Source organism: Phytophthora cinnamomi (assembly GCF_018691715.1).
Source record: "Phytophthora cinnamomi strain GKB4 chromosome Unknown Contig63, whole genome shotgun sequence".
In the NCBI taxonomy this organism is placed as follows: Eukaryota; Oomycota; class Peronosporomycetes; order Peronosporales; family Peronosporaceae; genus Phytophthora; species Phytophthora cinnamomi.
In genome coordinates this window covers 867,961-883,481 of record NW_027150996.1, presented here as the reverse complement: position 1 = coordinate 883,481, position 15,521 = coordinate 867,961, and the positions used below count along the sequence as shown (strand labels likewise).

At 55.2% G+C, this 15,521-nt stretch overlaps 4 protein-coding genes across 4 annotated transcripts; 1 reads left to right on the top strand and 3 right to left on the bottom strand.

The window, feature by feature from the left end:
* Positions 1-6,065: 6,065 nt before the first annotated feature.
* Positions 6,066-7,409, top strand: IUM83_13289 (reverse transcriptase; the record flags this gene model as incomplete). The annotated part of the gene is made up of 1 exon (XM_067937954.1): positions 6,066-7,409. One exon carries the CDS (start codon positions 6,066-6,068, stop codon positions 7,407-7,409), a length of 1,344 nt encoding a protein of 447 aa, XP_067786971.1.
* Positions 7,410-7,796: 387 nt separating this feature from the next.
* On the bottom strand, positions 7,797-8,249 carry IUM83_13288 (Gag Polyprotein; the record flags this gene model as incomplete). The annotated part of the gene is made up of 1 exon (XM_067937953.1): positions 7,797-8,249. One exon carries the CDS (start codon positions 8,247-8,249, stop codon positions 7,797-7,799), a length of 453 nt encoding a protein of 150 aa, XP_067786970.1.
* Positions 8,250-8,303: 54 nt separating this feature from the next.
* On the bottom strand, positions 8,304-9,914 carry IUM83_13287 (uncharacterized protein; the record flags this gene model as incomplete). Its single annotated transcript, XM_067937952.1, has 1 exon — positions 8,304-9,914. The coding sequence occupies one exon, from the start codon at positions 9,912-9,914 to the stop codon at positions 8,304-8,306; it is 1,611 nt and encodes a 536-aa protein (XP_067786978.1).
* A 44-nt stretch (positions 9,915-9,958) lies between these two features.
* IUM83_13286 (uncharacterized protein) lies at positions 9,959-10,570 on the bottom strand (the record flags this gene model as incomplete). Its single annotated transcript, XM_067937951.1, has 2 exons — positions 9,959-10,246; positions 10,325-10,570. 2 exons carry the CDS (start codon positions 10,568-10,570, stop codon positions 9,959-9,961), a joined length of 534 nt encoding a protein of 177 aa, XP_067786977.1.
* Between the last annotated feature and the right edge of the window lie 4,951 nt (positions 10,571-15,521).

The window sequence follows — 15,521 nt, the reverse complement described above, 5'->3', positions numbered from 1 at the left end:
CGATGCAATGGCTTCGCACCTTTGTCTATGAGATGAAAGGGACGCGAGCATGTCCCAATGAATTGTGCATGCCTTTCGAGCTGGGTCTTCGGGACGGTGCTCTACATTGGTACCGACAGCTGCCCAAGAAGACCAAGCGAACGTGGAGCCTCCTGAGCGAAGCCTTCATCAAATACTATTGCTCCCAGTTCAGCCAGTCAGGGGAGGCTCGCTACTACTCAGCCAAGCGCGAAGACAAGGAACATGTTTGCGACTACCTAAACCGGCTCAATGGCTATACCAGGAACGCCGGAATTCGGTTTGAGAGCAACGGCCGCAAAGCACGCGACCACGTCAAGCGGTTCCTCGAGACCTACGGCGACCGGGGACACGAACGGCGTTTGTGCCATCTGCGTATCTCGGATATCCATAAGTTGGAGGAAATGATCCAAGAGATATTGAAGATTGACGAACGCAATTCGTCCCGCGAGTCGTCGCTGCCTCACTCTCGAGCTCGGGATGCCTCCCGACGACGTGATGACAGGCGTCTCGATGACTTGCGCCGCAACAAGCGCTCGGAAGTCACTCGCCGACGTGATGACCACCGCCGCGACGACTCGCGAGAGGCTTTACAAACGTCGCGACCGACGCGAGCGAGATTATGAGCGTCGTCGCGAAGATTCACGCAGCATGCCTCGCGTGAGCCTAGCCGAAACATCTGTCGCTGACATCGTGGCCGAACTTCATGGACGGGACACGCGAGAAACTCGGAGCGAGCTACAACAACAACGCCACAGATATAATGGCGTCAGCAACAGCGAAGATGGAAGTGAACACGACAGCGACGACTCACAGTGTTACGGCGTAGACGGGGGTGATAGCTATTCGTCAGATGGAAGCGACCACTACCTTGCAGCAGCCAACGACAACGAACACCGAGTCGCCGCTGAAGGCACGTACGCCCGGTCTGACAACCGACAACCCAGGGGTGACTCAGCGGGCCGCAGCCAAGGCCGGGACAATCGGTTCCAGAACCGCAGTTACCGCGACGAGAAACCTCGCCAGTATGGGCCGTGCGCAGCCTGCGGAGGCCTCTATCACTCGGCGCACTACTGCTGGCGCCGATGCAAGCTGTGCAAACAAGTGCACGACGCTGGAAAATGTGAAGTATTCGGAAAATGTGAAGTATTCCAAGAAATCACCAAGATCGTCAAGTCCAAGGTGGACAAGAAAGACCTCACACCCGAACTCCAAGAACTACGGTTTTCGGACCATTTAAACTAGGCAGCCTGCCAACTACGACTGGGTTCGTCCCAATCGGGCTGCCACAGTTAGCCGAGCCCCCAATGGAAGCAGAGTGCATCTTTGCATTCGTGGGCGAGTGCGAATGGACGAAGACTGAGCAAGACAACGACATGAAAACGACAGAACTGGAAAAGGAGAAAGGCGACTGCCTCGGTGGTGGTGTATGGGGTGAAGGAGACGATAAGGAAGAGATTGGAGATACTGCCGAAGACTGGCTGACAAGCGCAATGCAAGAAGACTCGCGCCGACGATTCGCTCCGGAAGTACGACTCTTAGTAGGAGAACGGATGGGATGGTGGTCGGCACAGAAATTTGACAAGCGTGTAAGGATGCGAACAGTGGTGAACGGAGCCGTGGACGACTCGCGCACGAGGATATTGCTGGACACTGGGGCAAACGTCAGTGTCATCTCGGAGAAACTTGCCAAGCGACTGAAACTCCGCGAAGTAGTGGGGCATGGACGTTGCATGGATGTACAAGGGATCACCAAGGGCAAGATGATGACGACTCGCCGAGCGAAGGAGAAAGTCACCCTTGGATGGGAGAGCGTTGATGTCTTCGAAATCTGGATAATGGATCACTGCGCCGGGGTAGAAGTGGTGCTTGGCACCGACTTTATGATCCCGGCCAGTATCCGACTGGACCTCCTCAACGCGACGGCCACGCTTCCCGACGAGGTAATGATCCCGCTGATCAAGACTCAAAACATGATGGACGAGGCCGAAGAAAGCCACGACGCGTACGGTCCGACGGAACCAATGAAAATACCGGGCCACGAATAGGACGAGTTCAAGCTACAGTGGCGCCAACCCGAGCCGACGACTCACGTGCCGTGGATTCGCCGAACGGAGACGTTTATCCCGACTGTCACCAAGTTCTACAGGGTACGTCCGGTCAGGATTCGACTGACTAACGCCACGGATCGGCTGGCGAGCTGCCCTGTACACTTCCCGGTTATAGTCTGGGTTCCGATTGGGTTGATACCGAAGACTGAAGGCTACGTGTGGCTGGATTCCGCAAAGTACAAGGAGTGACAGGTGCTCGCATACGCTGCAGCACGGGACAAGACACTACTCAAGTGGGAGGCTGAACTCTACCAACAATGGTTGGCCAAGCAGCCCCCAACGGTGGAACGACCGAGTTACCCGACGCCTAAAGGTATCCTGCAGCGACCTGACAAAACCTCGGGCGAGAAACTACCCGCCAGCAGTGAACGTGACAGTGCCGACGACTCGTCGGTGACGGATGACTCAGAATGGATAACGGAGGAACATCACCGACGCCTCGACGCTACTGCCGGCGACTCGACGGGGGTGACAACGACTGACGATGAAGCCATGACTCCAGAGGCAGCTGGACCAGGTCTGGAGACCGCTGAGGCGACGGTACGCCGCGACGAAGACCAAGGACTGGAGTACAATCCGCAGGGGCATCCGCCGGTTGCTCGGATTGCATCCAGCCGAGAAACCGGAGACATTTCAACGACTCTCGACCAGACGTTCATAGCAGTAATGCGCGTATTGGCTGCAGAAGGTACCGTCGACAGAGACGATGAGACGACTGAGCACCCGGCGGCAGACATCGAACTGGAGGACTACGCGCATGAGTTAGCATTCTTCCCTGATTTATCGGAAACAGTGCCGACAACACTCGACTACTCAGCTGTGAACGTCAAGAATCCCGAGTTGTCGGCAGACCTGCAGGAGAGTCTAATTGAGGTACTCCGACGCCATGAAAATATCAGGATTGCAAGCAGGAATGCACTCCCGCCACCGGCATATGGCGTTGTCTGCGACATAGATGTGCAGGCCACGCGCCGATCAAACAACGGGCCCGACGGATCCCGTTCAAGCATCTCAAGAAATTGTACGAACTACTCAAAGGACTGCTCAAGGCAGGGTCATCGCGTTCTCGGACGGCCCGTGGGCCTCGCCAATCGCCATTGTCCTCAAGAAGAATGGCCAAGACATCTGCCTCTACATCGCCTACAAGATGGTCAACGCGGTTACGGCGATCCTGGAGTACGCCATGCCACTCGTCGACGACTTGCTCACGGACCTGGAGACTTACCTTTGGTTCTGCTCGCTCGACGCGGCCAGCGGATTCTGGGCCATCCTGATGACTCTACGTGCGCGCAAGATTTCGGCATTTGTGTGTCCTCTGGGGCACTTCGAGTGGCTACGAATGCCTTTCGGCCTCAAAAATGCGCCGATGATCTACCAACGGATGATAGACAACGCGTTGTGGGGATTTGTGCAACCGAAGGGCGGCTGGGACGCCTTTGCAGCAAAAATGAAGGCCGCCGAAGACTCGGCAGAGCACTGCCGACGACTCCAGTCGTCCCCACGCCTACCAGGCACTACAGCGACGACTCGAACCAAGTTTGCAGCCGCCCGCGATGACTCGAAGACGGCTGAACCCATTACCCGGCTCATTAACAGCCCAGAAGCCGATATGTTTACGACCAACGAAGCTGACGAGTCGTCGCTGGTGCCTGTTTTCGACCGGCGATCCTTCGTGGATGATATCTGTTTCGGTGACGAAGACTTCGACAGTTGTTTGGCGACGCTGGATCGGCTCCTCAGTCGTTTTGAAGAGTGCCGGATCAGCGTCAGCTTTACCAAGAGTATTTTCGTGCAAGGACGCGTTGACTTCCTGTCCCATGAAGTGTCAAAAGACGGCGTTCGGCCCGACCCGAAGAAGCTGGACGCGATCACTAAGCTGTCTTTCCCACGAACGAAGAAGGGAATGCAGACTTTCCTAGGTGCGCTGGATTATTACAGCCGGTTCATCCAAGACTTCGCTGTCTACGGCGCGGCACTGTACCAGCTCAAAGAAGACGATTTCGCCCCGGAGGGTGACCTCACAGTTGCCCGCCGGAGTTTCCAAGCTCTCAAAGACAAGGTTGCGGCAGCGCCGATACTCCGCCACTTCGACCGCACCAAGGAAGTGCACGTCATGCTGTTCGCAAATGAGTGGGCATTGAGCTCCACCCTGCTACAGCTGCATGATGATAAGTTGCACCCTGTTCGCTTCTGCGGACGTGTACTGAAGGATGCCGAGATGAACTATCATGCGGCGGAGAAAGAGGTGCTAGCGCTGTCGCTACTACTGAAGACTTGCTACACCCAGTTGGCGGGACGGACAATACGAGTTTACACTCGCTTCTCCACATTGGAGTGGATTACCAAGTCAAAGTCACTCTTTGGGAGAGCTGTACAATTCGCGGTATTGCTCTCCCCGTGGCACCTGATCGTCCAACGAGTCAAGGAGAAGGACTGTGCCTTCACCCAGCTGCTCCAGTCGACGGTGACCAACTTCGTGGATCTCGATGACTCATTAGAACTGGCTGCCCCGCCGACTAAAGGCTCACCGACGACTCGCATGGACCCAAACTTGCTCTATGCACGCCTACCGACGACTCATACAGGCTTCGTGGTCTCTTTCGATGGGTCAGCGAAGACTGAGAAGTACGGTGGTTACGGCAGTTGCTCATGGATCGTGTGGAGCCTTCCGGAGTGGAAAATAGTTATTGCAGCGAACGCTTACCTCGAGAAAACCACGGTCAACATCGCCGACACCGGCATGAACAACGGCGTTCTCGCCGCGATCGAACACGGCGCCGAAGACTTAGTGGTCGTGGGAGACTCGAGGCTCGCGATCCAGCAATCCCTAGGGGTGATAGCTTGCCGGAAGGAATCACTGATGGCACAACTGAATCATCACAAGGAGATCACGGCACGGTTGCGGTCAGTCAAATACCTGCACGTGATACGCGAATACAATGCTGCCGCGGACACGTTGGCAACAGAAGCCTTGGATTCAAAGGTTTCCAAGGTCATTCTGAGTGAAAACCGGAAAGCAGAGTTGGCCGGACTTAATCGGATACAAGAAGTGATCTACGAGTCGCCGCCGCAAGGATCAGAAGCACAAAACCTGGTTCCAGGGGGCTCTATTCAAATTCTGAATGGCGTCAAATACGTGAAACGCAAAACATTTGCTGATTTCGTACGTCCAGAGCCTGTAATGCTACTGGCGATGACTCGGGCACAGACCAAGCGCAAGAAAAAACATGTCCGATTCACACACCACAAGCCGAAGCCACCGCCGAAGACTCACCCTAACCGGAAACCTCCCGACATTCGACCTCCAGAACCAACTCAAGCTCCACCAGCAGCTCCTAACGCACAAGACATTGATCCTGTGGAAGTCCAAGAGGAGAGACGACGGCGCATAGCTGCTGCACAAGACGAAGAATTACGATGGGCTAACCTGAAGACCTTGTTACGTGGAGATGTCGAGAAACTGGGATACCGAGCCGCCAGAGATGCATGGAAAATCGCAGATAAGTTCGTGTAGTCGGAGGACAATTTGCTACACTACATGGGAACAAGTCGTCGACGTGACGCTGAGTCGCAAGAGGAGATCTCGCTACGGCTGGTGGTACCCACCACGATGATTCAAGAAGTACTCCAGAACTGTCATGACTCGCTGGAGGTGGCCATCAGGGTGTGGTGAGAACCTACCAGCGAGTCAAGCGAGGTTACTACTGGTTGGGACTCTACACCGACGTGGAGAAGCACGTGGGAACGTGCCCCGATTGCAGCACCAGCAAGAGCCGCCCCCAACTGAAAGGATACTCTCCTGGCTCCGTGCTGGCGGAACGGCCTTTCCAGATAGTGTCTGTGGACTTTGTGATACCCCTACCGAAGACTCGAAGGGGCAACACAACCCTGCTGCTCTTCCAATGTTATTTTACGGGTTTCATCATTGCGAAAGCCATGGCGGATACGAGCGCACTCAACGTGGCACAAGCATTCGAGGAATGCATATACCGACGATTCGGTGCGCCATCACTCATCCGCCATGACCGTGACCCACGGTTCATGAGCGAAGTGTTCCAAGCGATTGCAGAAATGATGCAGTCAAGGTCCCGAGCAACGCTGAGTTACCGACCGCAAGCCAACGGACAGCAAGAACGGTCAGTCAAAACTGTAATGCAATCCGTCAAGGTATACGCCGAAGACCCGCTCCAACAAGACTGGGACGAGATCGTGGAGCACTTAGTCTTCGCCATCAGCAACTCACAATACACGACTCGAAAGGAAACACCATGCTACTTGGTGCACCGGTGGGACGCCCAGTCCACGCTGAAAGCCATGTCATCCTCGCTCCGACACGGCCCGCCGAAGCAATCAGACGCACTGGCGTGGCGCCGCGAGGTCAACGGACAACACCGGATTGCTATGGAGATGGCCAGGGAATACCAAGCCACCGAGAAGACTCGCAGAGCACGGGAACACAACGCCAAACTAAGCAGGAAAGAGAAGACGATACTGGCGAAGACTCGGGATCTCGAGTCCTCGGAGGCAGCACAAGACCAACCGTCTACGGGACAAGACACTCCAGTCCCAAGTGACCTGTTGCTCAAACCAAGTACGCATGAGCCACCGACGACTCGCGAGTCGTCGGCGAGTGCCCCAAACCAACCGTTTGCGGGACAGGGGGCACATGTCTCTCGGGACAGGGTGGATCCACCGAAGACTGGCGGAATCGAGCCGATTGCAGGTCGGAAATCAATGCTGCCAGTCCCGTTTAATGTCGGCCGCAGGGTCTGGTTGTACATGGAGAGAGTCAAGCCCGGCCTTACCAAGAAACTGGCACACCGGTGGCATGGACCCTTCCGGATCAAAAAGAGGATCGAAGGCTATGCCTTCGAACTTGAATTACCGGACCGCCGTGGATACCGATTTTATCCAGTCGTCCAAATCTCCCGACTGAAGCTTGTGGATGAGTTTGGAGATCGACCGAAGACTCGTCTCGCGCCCGGAATTGTCGACGACACGCGGCTAGACTTTGACGGAGAACGGCTCCCTGAAGACAGCTGGGAGCCGGATCACGTGGCAGGTGAATATGAAGTTGAAGCCATCCTCGACGACCGTGTGCCGTTGTCCACGGGAACTGAGAGAGCAGTGCGCGAGTTTAGAGTCAAATGGGCCGGCTACGACGAACCAACGTGGGGGCCAACCGCTAACCTTTCTTGTGGTGGGCTCCTCTATGATTACCTGCGGCGAAAAAGAAGTGGACAGCGCCTGCAGATGGTTCAAGTCGCCGACGAAGACTAGGTGGCTATGAGTCACCGCCATGATGACCTGTACTCGGGGCAACGCAGCCCAGGACCATAGACGAAACAGCTACTGCGGCATTATCTTTTGCATTTAAAATTAAAACGCTACCAAGACGGACAGCTAAATCAACGACAACTCAGAAGCGAGACTGGAAATGAAAGCCAAATGGATAGAAGACGCTGCCGACGACTCGTTTGAACCCGACTTCAACTCAATCAGGATCGGAGGTAACAGCTGCCCGAGCCAAGACACCAAGCAGACTCGAGTCGTCGGAGCCACCAGCAGCATCCGGAGCTTGTCCTCCAGGAACAGACGCAGCATTCGGCGAAGGCGCGGACGCAGCAGGAACACGAGCATCACCAAACTCGTCCACCCATTCTGGGCTCAATTCACCGGGTTGCAGCGACGAACTTGGAACGACTCGATGACCAACACCGGCGCGCGAAGAACCAGCCGGGACGAAGAGCGGAGCCGACGGGTTGCACGGGACGAACATGGTGTTGTAGGGTGCTGTTCCGGCACATCGATCCAGCCGTTCCGCCAAGGCTCAGTGGCGTCCAGGGCCGCGACCTCGCTCAACCAGTCGACAGTCTTGGGCTCCCGAGGCAAGTACTCCAGAGAATACCCGGGCATGGTCGACTCGAGCATGAACTCGGGCTTCACCTCCGAGAAGCCAGGATCCTGGCTGCTGCCCCACTTCCAGATGTACGGGACCACCTTGGCGCGGAGGCGGTCGCTACGTTTGTTGCGCTCGACCACGTACCTCGACCAGGCAGCCTTCAAAGCATCCAAGTCCTTTCTCGTCCGAGTCTTCCGCGCGGCAGTCCAGTCCATCATATCCAAGTCAGCAGCAACTGCGGAGAACGTAGTCTCCACGGCCTTCGCAAGGATTCAGTGATCGCGCTCCCAAAGTGAGAAACCAAGGTCGGCGTTGTCCGAGTCGCCACTCCCACGGAAATGGCTCCAAAATCCCATCACCCGAGTCATCGGCGAAGCGCGCTGGGACACCATGGAGTCGGGATCAAACTCTGAAGTGTCAAAAAGACACTCTTGAGACGGGAGTCGCCGGCCAAGCTTCTGCCACGGATGATCGGGGTTCTTGTAATCCGCGAATGCCGCGATGCCTTCACGACTAGAAAGAATTCGGAGATCCCGAGGCACCAGTGCAGGCAACCGAGCATTCAGCATCTGGGTCCAGCACTTGAGAGCCTCAGGACGCGTAAAAGGCGGCTCGATGTAAGGCACAGCCCACTTGGCCACTTGCTTGGAAAATCGGACGAGAGGCTGCTGACCCCGCACCGGCGACGGCACCGCAAGGGGACGCTGGGAGCTCGGATTCGACCCAGGGGTGGACGACAAAGTGGCGACGGCTCGACTGCTTCCGGAAGACGCCGGCTGGCGTGGAACGGAAGGACGACGGCGTTGTCGACGGTGACTCGTTTGAGTCTTCGGTGGAGCAGGAGGCGCTTTCTTAGGCTCTACACCAACACCCTGGACAGCTCCCGATGACTCGGAACCTGGAAGCGCCAAGAGAGAAGAGGATTCGGGAATGCCCTCCGGCAACTCATTCACTGATCCAACAACCACATACTCCGCCTCCGAACCAGTGTCTGGAAACCACTCGAGAGAAGCGCCAGGGTCAGCGTGAACTTGCTCGGCAGGAGGAGAAAGAGTGCTTGACGAGACAGCATCTTCATCCGATGACTTCACCACACGAGAAGGCTTGCGCGAAGGAACGACAGGTGAGCTGTCCGACGAAGACTTGGCAGCGGCCCCGGAGAAGACGGCGCGAGCTGGCGGACCGGTAGACGGCTGAGAACGAGCCCATCGCCCCTTGGGTTTCCGCGTCGACTTGCCCTTGGACGACGAAGCCCCAGAAGCACTTGAAGCTTGCACCACCGACGCAAACGGTGATACTGCAGCCGCAGGAACACCTCCGGAAGACTCGACAACCTCCACCTCCGCTTCCAAGAGCCCACCGTCTTGAGCAGATGTCCGAGAATCACCAGGAGCCGTCATCGAAGACTCACGGCTACCACCTCGACGAGAAGAAGAAATACGAGATCCACGAGCAGCAGAAGCTAGGTCTTCGGCGGGGCGGCGAGGTCTCTTGCCCGGACGACTGGCGGACGGACTGCGACGGAGTGACGAAGAACAAACACGCTTTTGAGACACCGAACGGGAAACAGAGCCTGACCGACCACGCACATGACGGGAACCGGCCTCCTCTTGCGAGGAGCGCTTGCGTGAGCAACCAACCTGCGCGGCGCGTGAAGCCCGGTCCGCTTCGACATCAGCAGCACGAGTTCCAGGCGTTGTCTTATTCGCCTCAGTCAACTGCTCCACCGACGACAACTCAACGTGAGAATCCGACTCCAGGAAGGCAGCGTGGGCCAAGTCAACGGCAATGGCATCCTCGGTGCGAGACGGATCGGCATTAGCCAGCATGTCCTTGAGAACCCGCCGAGTCTCGTGGATAATGTCCAGCAGGTTCCAGTTCAACTCGCCAGTCGACAAACATGTAAGACATGAGTCATCGCCCAGATTCAGAACACAAGCCAGCACATGCAGCAACTCAACAACCAGTACGAACCTTCGGAGATCAGCACAAGGACGTCTTGGTCCATGTCTTCAAACTTGACGTGCGCCCGAAGAGTCCGGTTGGCGCGCGTCAGCAGCTTCACCTGCTCTTGAAGGTCCTCATTTCGGCGCTGGAGGCGAATCGACGACAAGTCATCGCCGGCATCCAAGCAAGCCAGAAGATCATGAAGACGCTTGCTTGGTGCAGTCGACGACGCCACGGCAGCCTTGAACGCCGTCTGCTCGTGAGTGAGCTGGAGAGCCAGACGCTCGCACTCGTCGTCAGCAGCTCAAACGCGGTTCTCTAAGCGGGCCGCCGTCCCGGTGTGCACATCCACGGCTCCACGAAGACCCTCCATCTCCTGGAGGTAGTGAGCCTCCAAGACCCGCAAACGCTTGACCTCATTCTTGGAGTGCTCGAGCTCCGCGCTTGCTTGCTTGAGGAACACCATGGTGTTCTCGTGCTTGAACGATTCCTTCATCGCCGAGTTTTCGGCGGCAGTACGCGCAGCTTCAGCGGAATGCAACTGGCCTCGCATCACAGCCAAGTCCAGGTTGATGACATCGTGGACCCCCATGTTGGGCTGAGCGCCGACACCACGTCTTCCAACGAGCGAGCAGCAGCCAAGCGAGAGCCCACATGGCGGTCCCCACGAATGTTGGGACCCTGGTGCAGGGTGACATTAAAACGGCCGATGAGATCCAGCCGAGGACCCAACACCGCGATCACGCGCTCTGACGCCTCAGCACTGGCTTCCATGACGATTTGTTCGAGAGCTTCACGCGACACCGTGATCAGCGAGTCGTTGGTGGTGGAACGGCCAGCTTCAGCGCTCAAAGTAGAACGCCGAGCAATTAGCTGCGGCGACTGGATCGCAACCGAGTCGCCGGCAGCACTACCAACGGCACATCAACCAGAGAAGTGTCCTGCAAGATAAGAGACGAAAATAATAACCTCGAAGGTAAGCGAGAGCAGCTCAAGATCAAGGTGCAAGTCAACGAGACGTACCGAAGGAGCGGCAGGAGAGGTGACCAGTGACGCGGACGACTCAGCGGAAGCTTCCAGCGACGCTTGGCTCGGCGTATCGTCGCCAGCGAGTGAACGCAACCCCGGAGATGACAGGACAACCTGGGAAGCAGACGCACAAAGCCGCCAAGCATCAGCACCTCGCGTGAAGCTGACAAAAGACGAGAAGACGGCAGGAGACTCACCGTGGCCGAACTGGCCGTTGCCTTAGCAACGCTCTTATCCTCGGACACCGCCGACTGTGAGGTAGCAGAAGCAGCAGGCGGACTGCCAGCACCAAGCGCGCTTCCTCGACCAGGCGAAGACTGACCAAGATACCAAGCTCCTGGTTAGCAGAGAAGACGGCGAGCGAACAAGAGAAGACGGCTTTCCTGGAGCGAAGACCGAGATACACCGAGAGCCCTGAGCGCCGAGTTCACGGTGGATTGGGCAGCGCGCGAAGAACAGACCATGGCGCAGGAGCACCCCGACGCTCAGCAGCACGCGGCTCGATTCGCGGTGGGGGCAGTTGTGGTATCGGGAAATGAAGCCGAAGCCAAAACCCAAAGGCGAGACAAGGGGCGAAGAAGACTCGAGGCGCCGGCGCCAACTTTCAAGTCACAATCCATCGCCAGCCATTGGACCAAACGCCCCGGTCGCTGATTGGCCTAAATTGGTCGGTGACGATGACTCGTCGACGGTTCCAAGTCAAGCGCGGGCGGTTGCAGCCCGCTAAGTACGGTGCGAACCTACTGGCAAGATCCGAACTTATGAGTCGCCGGCGCCTGTCCCCAGTCGTCGGTGGCGTTTCAGCGGCCGTTTGAGTCGTCGGTAACGCCGCCACGTCGCAGAGAAAGCGCCGTAGGGTTGCATGTTACAACTGGTGGTCCAAAAACGGACGCGTTTATACTTGATATTTGCATTGATCGATAGGAAACTTAAGAGAAGACAAGATATGTAGTGGGTCTAACTTGACTCACTATTTTTACTTACACGTCGCGCTACGTGTGTGAGGAAGCGTAAGTACTTAGTAATTACTTGAGTTAATTATATTTGAATACACAAATATAATTTGAATCAGATAAGACTCCAAGCGACTTAGATTAGGTAAAATGAGAACTGTATAGTTTGTAAATTGATCTTCCTCCTAAATCTGCTAAAACTGTTTATCATCTATGAAAAGGGGTTGGCAGCGGCTGGCTGTCAGAGCCACGCCAATATGCACGTCTCTAATTGGTAGAAAGATGTTGCTTTCTATCAATTGGATCTTTGGGTAGGTGTGGAGCACTCATTGTGGTGGCCCACTTCAATGTATCCGTTGGTGTGACTCACACCAAAGTGAGGAAGTGTCTAAAACTTTTAACAGATATCTTATCTGTTAAAATCACAAGTGGCCTGTAGCCACGTGTGCGTGTAACCCCTTTACAAGATAAGCCTTCGGGCAACAATAACAGAACAGCTTTTCCTCCCAACCACGCAAGGGCGACACCGGTGCCTGCAGTGAACGACCTGCAGCTCAAGGAAAACCTGGTAGGTAGGATTATGACTGTCGGTGGGCCCATCTACTAGTGTAGCGTGTGTTCATCCCTGGCAGGGCCAAGAGTTAGTGGCCGGTGTATTGGTAGCGACGAGTCGCCGCCAGGAACTGGAGGAGCGAGAGCGCACTCCATTTATTTCTTCCCGCCGGAGTATAGCTCCGGCACCCTCGTATCACGCCGTAACAGGCCGGGACCCTTCCTTCTGACGGCCTGCAAGGTATATTTTGAGTGTGAGAGCGTGCTAGCCTTTGCTCGTGGCTAGTGACGCTGAGTCTTCCGTCGCTCGACTAGCGGAAGCTCGGTACACCGGGGAAACATCAACCCGGTGCAAGGGAAAGTTCCTGGGCCTTCAGGTGCTAATCCTAACAAACCCATTGAGTCTTCGGTGACTTGGTGGGTGTTGATGGTGGGGAAAGTGTGCCATATATAAATTAGCGCGTGTTCCTACACGACACTAGTATAAGCAAGAGATAGTTATTCATTCATCCGGGGCCGTCAGCATTCTTCTCAATAGGTAGCACACGTACTGACTCGATGCAGGGCTGCAGCTTCGGCTCGAGGAGTCCAAATTCGAAATGAAAGCCGCTCTGCGCGCGATCGCGCGCGCATTTCGCGCCTTCAACCCCTCCAAGTTCGCGCCCAACTTCAATTCAAACAGAATTTCTACATAAGGGCGCTGTATGAACCTATACTTACTTTAAGTCATTGTTAAATCATGTTGCTAGATAAGGGTGGCATTAAACGGATGACCAAACGAGTTTTATGAATTGTTTGGTCGGAGGACTTTTTGATCCCATGGGCGCCTTCCAAAACCTAGATAAAACAGTTTAATCGAAAAATTCTGATCCTCCGATTCGGCTCATTACTTGCCGAACCAAATGCCAGCACATCTTAGAAGATAAAAACCTAGGCCAAAACCATCATTAAAGCTGATCTGTGTCCGGCTACCTTTGCCACTTGACGTAACAGTATATTAGTCTCATTATGCGGATCGCAAGGGGACAATCGTAAGCTGGACAACTTTTTACAAAAAATCTCTATTAGTAAAGATCTCGTTCGGCGGGAAAGGTCGTTTCGACCCTTTCCGAGCAACCGACCTCGTCATTTGCTTCTCTCGCGCTTCTTCTAGCACAATGTATGGCCCGGATACAAGCTTACTGCTGATGCTCTGTGCATCGTCCCGGACGCGCCGTCGCTCGCTGGAGACGCTCCGGGGTTTGAGGCGGCGGCTGCACGACGAGCGCAGGCGCTGGGAGTGGCAGCGAATCGTACGAATGCGCCATTACATCACCCTGGACTGCCTAAAGGATCCTGAGTCTTCGTCCTGGATGGAGACGTGGCTCAAAGGAAACGATAAGAACATGATAACGGTCACTAGCCTGTCTCGGTAAGGTCAACATGCAGATTTGAGTGTTCAGTTGGTGTCTAACTATTTCTTGTCATGTAGGGCCTCATTCAAGCTTCTTTTTCTCGGTTTGCGTCTCAGTACGAGATCCCAATCTTCTGCTCGAAAGGGGGCCGACCCCGTAAGCTCCAACACCACCATCAGGTGTTGGGCTTGCTTCTAGCTTTCTATGTAGGCTGTGAGCATCGCGGGCGCCTGTGCCTCATGTTTGGGGTCCCCCCAACGACGCTTACCCGCGTGCTAAATGCAGCTGAAGACGCTCTTACGGCGGCGCTGCGAGGGTTTGCACCCGCTAGGATTGAATGGCCTACGTTCACCAGGCAGAAGGCTCTAGCTCGTCTAGTGGCAGCAAAGGAGCCCATGCTTCAGTTCACATGAGGGTTCTTGGATGGGAAAAACTACAAGGTACTTACATCAAAATGTGATTTTATTTATTGATGATCTTACCATTCCTGTATCATACTTTTACTTCACAGGTGCAGCAGCCTCCAGATCGAGATATCCAGAATGCCCATTATAATGGCTGGCTACATGGTGTGTTCGTCACCGGCACTCTATGTTTTTCGGCGGACGGGCTCATCGTTTGGGCGAAACATAACTGTCCAGGATCCTGGAACGATGGTGATACGAGTCTAGACTTCCGGAGTAAGCTAGCCTCAGCGGAACTAAACCCCGACGCTCGCTATGGTGTTGTTGCGGACAGTGCTTTCCCCTGCAGTGGGAACATGATCGGCAGAATCATGACACCCCTGAAGGACGGAGATGCGAGTAGACTGGTGCCGTCAGTTCGTGCGGCGGCTAGGGCGTTATCAGGGGCAATAACTTCGATTAGACAAAGTGCGGAGTGGGGAATGGGTTCTGTCGAAAAGGTCTATCACCGGTTGCTGATGCCGTTGCCGTACGACCGCAGCAAACGGCAGCAGCGCTTGGACAACTTTTTCCGGCTTGCTAACTACAGGGTGAGAACAGTCGGTATTAGTGAGATACGAACCACTTTCCTTCATGGCGAGGGCGACAGGAGATACACAAGAGTGAGTTGAAATTGATTACGCAGATAATGCAAATCGAATGCACTACTTCTTCCTCCCTGCACACGCATTTTATCAAGTACTACTTGCTCTTGTGAATCGTAGAAATCAGTAGCACCATTTGCTCGTGGCGCTGCCGAGCTTCGGCACGGTCTTGCTCGAGACGAGCTTGAAACTGTCGGCGACGCTCGGCCTCTTCTTCTCGACGGTCCGCTCGAGCTGCTTCCTCCTTCTTTTCCGCAGCTTCGAGGTGTTTTTGTGCGTCCTCACGGTCTTGTTGACGTCTGGCTTCGACAAGCGCAGCTTCATCGCGGCGAACCTTCTCTCGCTCCTCTCGCTCTCGTTTTTCCTCTGCGCGCCGCTCATCTTGTTCTTCTCGTCGCCGCTTCGCCTCTGCTTCGGCTTTGCGATCGGCGTCTTCGCGAAAGATGAGCAGTAGCTCCTTCATTTCCATTGAAGCGTGAACAGCCTCTGCTTTTTTTTAATCTTTGTCAATAGAGTCCATTCGTTTCTTGGCCTGGTTTCTCTTCGACGTAGCGTACGTTGTCGTCA